Source organism: Capra hircus, chromosome 2 (assembly GCF_001704415.2).
Source record: "Capra hircus breed San Clemente chromosome 2, ASM170441v1, whole genome shotgun sequence".
NCBI lineage: Eukaryota > Metazoa > Chordata > Mammalia > Artiodactyla > Bovidae > Capra > Capra hircus.
Window position 1 is genome coordinate 16,281,397 of NC_030809.1, and position 10,601 is coordinate 16,291,997.

The 10,601-nt window shown below is 43.2% G+C and overlaps 1 protein-coding gene across 1 annotated transcript in view; it reads left to right on the top strand.

The window, feature by feature from the left end:
- PDE6D (phosphodiesterase 6D) overlaps positions 1-9,184 on the top strand; it is a 54,098-nt gene extending 44,914 nt beyond the window's left edge. The window contains exons 2-5 of the mRNA XM_018058229.1: positions 5,112-5,200; positions 5,771-5,896; positions 6,580-6,685; positions 8,585-9,184. Of these exons, the coding sequence (XP_017913718.1) occupies positions 5,112-5,200; positions 5,771-5,896; positions 6,580-6,685; positions 8,585-8,666 (403 nt within the window). The 3' untranslated portion in view covers positions 8,667-9,184. The remainder of the gene's footprint in view (positions 1-5,111; positions 5,201-5,770; positions 5,897-6,579; positions 6,686-8,584) is intronic.

Below are 10,601 nucleotides of genomic sequence, written 5' to 3' on the forward strand. Positions count from 1 at the left end.
TGATTTTGGAGCCCAAGAAAAGAAAAACCGTTTACACTTTTTAAGATACCTAAGCAAATGTGGATACTTTTAACTTGCTTTTAGATTCAGTTGCTAAAATTAAAAAGTGGAATGTAGAAATATGAAAGAGGTGAGAAAACCACGTAGGTGCAACAGAGCAACTGTATCAAGAGATATAATGAGCTTGCAGGAGAATTTGTTAGGATTTCGCACACTGAGAGGAGAGTAGCACAACCAACACAATTTCAGAGCAGTGGTGGGTGCATGTCCGAGGACAGTGCCCAAGCATGTCCAGGGCACGGGAGGTTTAGGTGCCAATCACATTCGGGCACACTACTGGATAACCCTTGGTTCTCTTTTGTGACCTTTTTTATATAGCAGCAAAACTTAAGAGTCTCTCCAGAGGGTTAAATGTAGAACCATTCCATACATAATGATGCTCATCAACTGTGTTGTTCAGAGTTCTGCACTGCAAGCTACCCAACCCATGGAAAAGACTCTCAGAGGCTTTCTGCTGCTTCAGAACTGACTGGCAGTCAGAGGGACAAGGGACACACTGCAGGGAGCGTCAGGTTGGCACAACCTGCTGCCCTACCCTGAGGAACTGCTGGCTTTTCCTCAAATCTTTGTGTGATGACAGCTTCAGGGCCCGGGGTGTCCCAGCCTAGGTCATATGCTTGCCCCTAGCTGCACTGTGACTAGGAGAGAAGCTGAATCTTCTAGTTGCTATAGTGCAGAGCACTCACTGCCTCCCTCAGGGGAAAGAAGGCTGTGGGGTGCTGGTTGGGAAGAAGGTTTGGTTGCTAGACAGCCAGGGGGGGAAAAAAAAGACATATAAACTATCAACTGTATTTGTCTGGAGCTCAGTCTCTTTACAAATATTAACCATCTTTTTCAGGCTCAGCTATGCATGGAGAATATTAATTTTCTTTTCCTTTAATGCTTTGTTCATTGTCTTTAAAAACAAACAAAACAAACTTCAGACTATCTTTTTTAAACTTAGTCTTTATTTTTATCAGAGTTGTATCTATACTTCACATAGAGTCATAGTTCTCCCTGGTTTCTGAAGACAAAGAGTATTTCATTGCTCACACTGTGATTTTCTTCTCCCTAGAGAAAACTATTTTCACTTCTTTCCAACTGATTTATTTGGTGTTTATCTTGATATTTCCAAATAGTGCACCGTGGTTATATCTTAATATTTCCCTTTTAATCATTATTTATCGACTTTACATGATGAAAATGAGTTTTGTTCTGTCTCAATACTTTCCTCTTAATCACACGTGCATTCTCTTCTCTTTTTCCCGTCCTCCAGGGATGATTGTGGTGAACCTATGATCTGTGCTTTTATCATCACTTTGTCAGTGCTGCGATAAAGCTGTGTGTTATGCTGTGACTACTCCTTTCTCCAGTACCACATTTAATTTTTCCCTGATGCTAATAATTGCTTTTTTTTAATTTGCTTAAATTTTCTATACTTCTCACTAATTTGACCCCCAAGCCTCCCTTAATTGAATCAACCCTCTTTCCATATAAACACATCAGTTCAGTTCAGTTCAGTCGCTCAGTTGTGTCCGACTCTTTGCAACCCCATGGATTGCAGCACTCCAGGCCTCCCTGTCCATCACCAACTCCCGGAGTTCACTCAGACTCACGTCCATAAAGTCGGTGATACCATCCAGCCATCTCATCCTCTGTCATCCCCTTCTCCTCCTATCCCCAATCCCTCCCAGCATCAGAGTGTTTTCCAATGAGTCAACTCTTCTTATGAGGTGGCCAAAGTACTGGAGTTTCAGCTTTAGCATCACTCCTTCCAAAGAACACCTAGGACTGCTATCCTTTAGAATGGACTGGTTGGATCTCCTTGTAGTCCGAGGGACTCTCAAGAGTCTTCTCCAACACCAAAAGCATTAATTCTTCGGCTCTCAGCTTTCTTCACAGTCCAACTCTCACATCCATACATGACCACAGGAAAAACCATAGCCTTGACTAGATGGATCTTTGTTGGCAAAGTGATGTCTCTGCTTTTCAATATGCTATCTAGGTTGGTCATAACTTTCCTTCCAAGGAGTAAGCGTCTTTTAATTTCATGGCTGCAGTCACCATCTGCAGTGATTTTGGAGCCCAAAAAAATAAAGTCTGACACTGTTTCAACTGTTTCCCCATCTATTTCCCGTGAAGTGATGGGACCAGATGCCATGATCTTCGTTTTCTGAACGTTGAGCTTTAAGCCAACTTTTTCACTCTCCTCTTTCACTTTCATCAAGAGGCTTTTTAGTTCCTCTTCACTTTCTGCCATAAGGGTGGTATCATCTGCATATCTGAGCATAAACACATCAGATATATGAATTTCATCTTTTTGTTTTTGTTGTTTTTAATTTCATCTTCTTAAATGTCTCCGTGAGTGTTATGGCTTGCTCTTGTCTGGACCCTGGACCTGTTGCCCTCCAGGCCTGTTAAGGAGCTCTTGTGTTGGGGTCTCCTTCACCATCACTCTGAGGACCCCTTTGCTGTTGCTTGTTTTAGATCCCTTGCTTTCTGGATTCCATGTTATCCTCTTCCTTGGTCTTCCCTGTCATTTTGAAGGAGCATGTTACTATTAGTTTCTTGAGAAAGTAAAGGCTTATTAGTTTTAGGAATCATTTCTTTAAGAATTTTAAAGGCACTGCTCCATTTTTTTCTGTCCTCCAGAGTCCCTGTTGAAAAGTCTTATGCATTCTGATTTTGACCTTTTGGGTAACAACTCATTTTCCTTCTGAAAGCTTGTCTTTTAACCTTGATGTTCTGCAAGTTCACAGTGATGCGATTCAGGCCCTTGCTGGACCTTTTCAATCTGGGACATTTTCTTGAATTCATTTTTTTGATGACTTCCTCTCGTTTTTTTCTCTTCTTTCTCAAAGTTATATTTGCTAGATGTTGAGCCTGTTGTACTAGGTCCAGTTTTTGTATCTTTACTCTCATTTTCTATCCTTTTGTGTTTTTTTCTTTCTAAAAGTATCTCTCAACTTTGTCTTTCATCCCAGGGGACTGGGGCAGTCCCAGGGGCAGGGTCCCAGTTCTCACAGCTTATTGTCCCTGACCTGGCAATAGGAGGGAACAGCAGAGGTCATTTTGGTCTTGGAAGCTGACTTCTTTGGAATGCAGCCTTCAGTTAAGCTCTTCATGTGTTCAGCTCGATGGCCAACTTCCATCTCTGTCTATATTGTACTCGTCATGTTGACTCAAGGAGGCACCACCTGAGACAGTCATCTGTAAAGGCTGGAGATGTGGGGTCACTGTTTTTGTGTCTCTGTCTTGGGAATGGGCTGTTTACTGTTAAAGTGATGTTTGTGAAGCCATTGCCTTGAGGCCCAGAATAACCAGGCGTCTTCAAGTAGACCGAGGATGAGGTGCTTGAGGTTCAGGTTCAGGATGTTTCAGACTGAGGCACCTATGAACATTCAGTCATTTTATGTGTTCCAAATGTATTTTTATAATCATATGTGTGACATGTATGTACATATATGCATGTATCTCTCAGGAAGTAGGGAATTGGAAATGAGGATATTATAACCTCAAAATGGTGGTAAAGAACCTGCTTGCCAATGCAGGAGATGCGGGAGATGCACTTTTGATCCCTGGGTTGGGAGGAGGGCAGGGGGAACCCACTCCAGTATTCTTGCCTGGAGAATTCCATGGACAAAGGAAGCTGTCAGGCTAAGATCCATAGGGTGGCAAAGAGTTGAACGTGACTGAAGTGACTTAACATGTACCCAGGCTAAAAGTTAGGTAAGAGACATTCGCATACTTACAATGAATTGTGATAGAAATGTGATCTTCCCATGTCATTGGGAAACTTGTTTTCTGCTCAGGCCCTCAGAGAATCGTAGATCTTTGGGGTGAGGACTAAGTGAGTCCCCATTGGGTTTTTCTACATAGCAAACAGACGGTATGGCAAGCTTGACGCCTGTCCCCTCTTGCTGCCTAGGCTAGGTTTGTCCTGAGAACATCCCACAGCAGTTTAATATCATCTCCATGACCTTTGGGTGTCCTGTGCCCAGCAGCTCTTCCTGCTCCCAGGTTAATGGACTTGGTAGATCCCTTGTCCCTGCCTCCCCACTTGTCTTGCAAGAAACAACATCTAGGAAATTTGTAAGTGTAAAGACTATGCTGAGCCCATGTGACCTCCTTAGGCTCCCTGCTGGTCTCTGCCTGCCAGCTTGCCAGATTGATATCTCAGCTTTGACTTCAATGTTTTCTAGGCTAGGGGAGCAGCTAACCCAGACATAGCCCATTGTCTTCCTTTGCAGCAGCTACTTAACTCAGACAGAGCCAAGGGGACCCCCTTTTGCCTGTGGCTATGATGTCCTTCACGGGCCTGGCTCCAGCAAGGACAGCCAAATTCCAATCTCAGACCCTGGCTTTCCTGAGATTGAGGCCTGGGGCTTACCATTTGGAATACAAAGTGAAGGGTGTTTTTTTCCATTTTTTTAAATATAAACTTGATAATTTTATTGCCAATTTAAAAATAAATGACTTTATATTGATTGTGAGGGGGGAAGAAAGCTACTTGAGGGAACTGGAACTCCTTGGCAGTGGTTAGGACTCTATGCTTTCACTGCTGGGCCCAAGTTCAATCCCTAGTCAAGGAACTAAAATCCCAGAAGCTAAGTGGCACAGCCAAAAAAAAAAAAGCATTGCTTGAGAGGTCTGGATTTGTGAGTAACACTTGTGGACAGTGATTTTCACTGTAGGGCGATCTCCATGAGTCATGTCCTGGGATTTCTCTCATACCTGTTTCTTCAGGTCTTTTTATTTCAGCTGGTCAGTTTCTGTTGGAAAATTTTATTTTAAATTTTGCACTGTTCATTTTCTACCTCTTTCTTGCAATTGCCAGACGTGTACCATCTGTGAGCTCTCATGTTGCAGATAAAAATATCTCCCCTGGGTCTCTGCATCTTCTTTAGATGTCTACTGCACTCTCTTCCACAGTTGTATTTGCTTTCTTGGCACTTAGCAGTCAGGCCAGCTTGCTGAGAAGTAAACAGGAGTCAATAGGAGCACATCTGAAATACCTGGAGGACAAAGTAGGAGGCTTTAGGGTCTTCTTTTTCCTTAATATACTTGATCAGAAATTGGATGAACCTTCGGGATGCTGAGACAGGGAAGATACTCTGGCAAGGAACAGAAGACCTGTCAGTCCCTGGCGTGGAGCACGAAGGTACTTTCCACCCTTTTCTGCACAGGGCTGATGACGCAGAGCAGGCCCGGGGCGTCAGGGAGCTGAGTTGACACAGCACCACCAGTGGGCAGGCCTCTACAGGCATAGCATGTCCATCCATGTGATGCTGAGATTTCTAGTGTCTTCCTTATGTTTCTTTCTCCTACTTCCCAAAACCAACTCTGTGCTAAAATTTTAGCACTAGAACATACCCAAAGATATAAAGTAAGATCTTGACTTTTTTCCTGAAAGAAAATTTGTGTTTTTATCTCACTGAAATAAAAGAAAAACCAAGGGGTTAAAACCGACAGGACAGACTAGAAAGAAGGCTCCCATTCAGCCTCCTTCCGATAAGAGGGGCTGGACAAGGCCTTTCTGTGCACTAAATCTGGTGTTTCTTGAAGATCTTTCAGTCAGATGCATTGGATCAATTTGGGACCTCTGCCTTTAATCAAAAAGTATAATTCTGTTACTGAGGCATTCTCTGAGATTTAGCATAGATAAGATATGCTCTAAATCATCTCTAAGAAGCTCCCAGAAATGGTTTCAGTATTTCTTTTTCTTTACCAGCCCGTGTTCCCAAGAAAATCCTCAAATGCAAGGCAGTGTCTCGAGAATTGAACTTCTCTTCAGCAGAGCAAATGGAAAAATTCCGCCTGGAACAAAAAGTCTACTTCAAAGGGCAATGTCTGGAAGGTATTCTGCTGCCTACATGCCTCGCATCTGGGCTTAGGGTGACAGGGGCAGAAGTCAAGACTCGGGGAACTAAAGCCCTGCTTTGATAACATCCATTTTGCAACTCAGCTTGGATAGGGTTCCTACACCCTGGCAGATTGGGAGCTTGGGCAAAAAGCAGAAACAAAGCTGGCAACTGTGAGGGGCTCTGAGCCCAATGAGAGGATTACTGACCCTGGAGGGCCTAGGGGTGGTGCCAGCTTTGTCACTGATGTGGTCACGAGGAAGCCGCTGGTTAGGCCCTGGTACAGTGCACTCCATGCTGTCACATACAGATTCCACTGGCAAGGGCACCCTGCAGTGAGTTTTCTTCACCATTGAGTATAAGAGTGCACTCTGTGACTTAGATCTGAAGTGACAAGTGAAAAGGCCTGTTCTATGCCTCTGTGTATAATTTACATCCAGCCTACTTATAAGAAAATGCTGCTGGTCCTAGTCCTTTAGATCTCAGAGCATAGGAACAGGCCTCTGGTGTGGTTCAGGGGGCTTCCATGTCCTTTCTCGTGGCCTCTGGCCTGGGAGGTTTCTGATGGCTTCATTGGTGGTTCCTGAGGTAGGAAGAGGCTTGCTCAAAAGGATGGGGACACAGAGCCCCGAGACTCTGCCTAGGGCTCCAGCTTACCCACTTTTCCTTCTTCCGTCAGAATGGTTCTTCGAGTTTGGCTTTGTGATCCCTAACTCAACAAACACCTGGCAGTCCCTGATAGAGGCCGCACCCGAGTCCCAGATGATGCCAGCCAGCGTGCTAACGTGAGTGAGCGGGCCGCAGGGATGGTGGAGGTGTCTTGAAGCAGCAAGTCCAGGCACATGGGACACATGGTTCCGTTCAGCAGGCAGGCAACCTAGGTTGAGAACAGGGGTAAGAGTATCCAGGGTATCCAAGGTTACAGCTTACTGACGTCAGTCACGTGAAAAAGACAGTATGATAGAGTGGAAAGAATTAAAAACTTCAGACTAGACCTTTAGACTAAATTCCTGATTAACCCTGACTAGCTGTGTACTTTACTTGGGCTATGTACTTTACTTCTCTGGGCCTTACACTTCTCTCTAAACAGAATTAATAATCCTGTCTCACAGAGGTAGAGTGAGGATAAAATGAGATCGTATGTAAGGAAACTAGCACATAACATAAATTAAATCTATGCTAATTTGCTCCCTTTCCTGACTATCAAACTTCTGATACTCTGTACTTCTTTTGACCCTCAGCAGAATCTGGCAGAGTCCTAATTCTGTCTTAGAGGATGATGTTTGATTGTAGTTTTTCAGAGACTCACTTACCATTTTTATAAATTTGCTTCCTGCTCAAAGAATAATTAGTTTGTCCTTTGTCCCCCAAATCAATCAGTCATTGCCCACCTACCATTTTCTCTTGGGAAAAGATTTTAGTCTTTTAAAGGTTTTAACAGTACTGGCTGGTAGCAAATCATATACACAAATAGATAATTGTGTGACATTGGATCACCTCTTTAAACAGGTCCTTAATGAAAATCACATTGAATTTGTAAATAGAGGTTTTTTTTATGTCTTGGATAGATTTTTATTTACATAATAGTATAAACTATAAAATACTATAACTACACAATGGTATAAATTATAAAATAATTAAATTTATATTTAATCAGTCAGTTAGATTTTGAGTTCCTTATTTACCCATTTTTTTATAATTAATTACCAGCAAAAATGTATCTGGTAGATATTAACTACCCTAGGAAAGTACAGTGTCATAAGTAGATGGGCATTTTTTAGATTTTGTTAACCCTTACTTGACTTCTTGGCCAGGCCTGATTTCTTTTAGGTGCTAACACCAGCAAGTCTATGATAATATATTCAGGTTATTTAACTTGTCTTACTTTTTAGAACCCCAGAATAGCACCACTCTTGCTTTTAACTCAGTTCAAGAGGAGTTTGATTTGGAAACACTGACATACCCACCAAGAAGAATGAAATTGCACACTGTGTGCAAAACAGGCGTATCGTTTGGGGTTATTGAGCCATAAGCCGCAGAAACTGACTCTGGCTTACAGGACAGAGTTGAAAGGGTAGGGCTGAGCTAGAGGATGCAGGTGGCAGGAATCATGGATGGATTCCTCAAGGAGCAGCCATGGGAAGGATTTTGCTCAGGGAAAGATTCTGATTGGCTCAAATTATATGCTGTGCCTGCCCCTTTGTCAGTCAAGGGAGGGGCCACTTAACTGACCATGGACTGGAGATAGGGGTTCCCCCAAGAGAAGAACAGAGTGCTGTTACCCAAAGTGAGGAGAAAGATGCAGGACAGGCCAACCCGCAGCTTCCACCAGAGTGAGTTTTATAGGAAAAGATACCACCCCTGCGGTCTCAGGTTTTCACGTGAATCAGGAAGTCTTATTTATAGGCACCTCTGCATGCAGAGCACTCAGAGGGCCTTGGGTGTACTGTGGGTTAAGACATGCTCCCTCTTCTAATTTCTAAACTTGAAGAAGATGAACCTCATCACATAAGTTAAAAGGTCATGTGAGATGTCTAACCCCATGTGATCTTAATATCCCCAAGCCAAGGTTGTATAAGTGAGTGCATGTCCACGGGCCCAGTAAACCCAGACCGAAACTACTTTGTGGAAATGAAATCTGTTGCTAACACGCTCACTCTTCTGCCCTCTCTTCTGACTTACAGTGGAAATGTTATCATAGAGACAAAGTTTTTTGACGACGATCTTCTCGTAAGCACATCCAGAGTGAGGCTTTTCTACGTTTGAGAGAAGAATGTGTGTGCATTTCAAGAATTCATTTTTTTAGAGGGATGGAGGAAACTGTTTACTTTTTTCCTCTATACCTTTGATTTTTGGCACTTTCACCCCTGATTCCTTCTACGGCAAAACCCACCTGCGGCCACCAGGGGACCAGCTCTGTGTAGGTAACCAGATGGCTTTTTTCTCTCAAGCCACCATCTTCCGTTGACCAGGGTATAAACTCCCAGTCCCAGACCAGGGCAGAGGGCATGCCTCAACTCCTTCCTGGAGTAGACCCAGGGACAGACACACATCACGAGCTGTTCCCATCACCCTCCCTGCCTCCTCCTTGGGCCCTGCAGGCAACACATCTTTTGGCCCCTGGTTTTGGAAAACTTCATGTTCCTGACCCGTGTTTAGTTTTTTCCTACCATTTCTATTTCATACATTCTCATACATTTAACTTGTAAAATAGACTGATATTATTATTATTACATAATTAATTAAAACATGTTAATTAAAATATTCCTACGTCTTTAGCATGACACTTCTTTGATTTCTCCTTTTTTTGGAATGTGAACCTGGCTCCATGATGGGAAGAATGACATTTATCAGACTGTAGGATCACAGCTCTGTTTTGCTCCAGAGAGGGCTGATAGATCTTGCAGTTCCTGAGTGCTTCAGTAACTGCTTTCCAAGAACGTACAACACACTTGAGCAAGACCCATGACCTTGACATTTGTCTTTTAGATGTGGTATTTAGTGGCTCTCTTCTACAACATACACGTGCCCTCCATTTGTCTATTGTTTTTAACTTTTCCCCTTCTTTTATAATGTGCATTTGTTCAAGAGGTTTCCAGAGAGGTTGGAAGTTCTAAGTTGGTCGAGTAAGGAGTCTTACCTTCCTAAACGAGACACTAGAAGTTACAAAATGAAGAAAAGGTCTCCCTAAACTCACCTGGAGAACAGTGATGGGGAAGTACCTGGATGGGGAGGGATGCTGGGAGACCTTGAAAACCGAGGTCAGAGGGAGCCCGTGTAGGGGAGCAGAAGTTATATCTGCAGTGCTTCTTAAGTCTGACAATAGAAAGAAAACTAAGATGGGTTCTTCTGGGGACTTCCTTGGCGGTTCAGGGGCTAAGCATCTGCCTTGCAATGCACGGGACTCAGGTTTGATCTCTGATTGGGAGCTAAGATCCCACATGCTGAGTAGGGTGGCCAAAAGAGTTTAAAAAAACAAAACACAGAGAACAACAAGAAAGCGTTCTTTTTTAGGAACTTGCCTGTGAACTATCAGTAGCCTTCACTGTACTTAATAAAATACCAGCAATGAAAAGTCTTCTGGTTCTGGGACTACCCTGGAGGCCCAGGGGTTAAGACCTCACCTTCCAATGTACATGCCTTCTCACATGCCTCACTACCAAGAAAACAAACTTAAAAGAGAAGCAATATTGTAACAAATTCAATAAAGGACTTTAAAAAATGGTCCACATCCAAAAAAAATTTTTTTTTAAGCAAAATTTTCTGGTTCCTAAAGTAGTAAGGTCTGAGGCCAGAGGAGGGAAAATACACTGAGTGGGCCCTCTTGGTGGAGCCCCTGCTCCTAGATCCCTGCTCTCCTTCCATCTGTTACCGCAAAGGGCCTGTTTGCATCTGTGGGTGGGAGAAGAAGCAGAACATTTTTAGTACTGTATCTCCATCTTTCAGTGATGACTCCATTCTTAGATCTGTTATCTTCAAAACCTAATTTTTAAATACCAAAGGTTGGATTAAAAAAAAAGATAAAAGTGAGTCAAGCTTTTCTTTTTCCAAAAATGCCTTGTCTTTTCTCAGCATCAACCTGTCTCTTTCCTTTTTCCTGGACTGTGTCTTCTCCCCAGAATCCCCCCTGGGAAGGCTCTTGGGTCTGGACACATCCTGATGGAGAAAAGACTTCCCAAGGGGCTTCTCCACCTGCTTAGA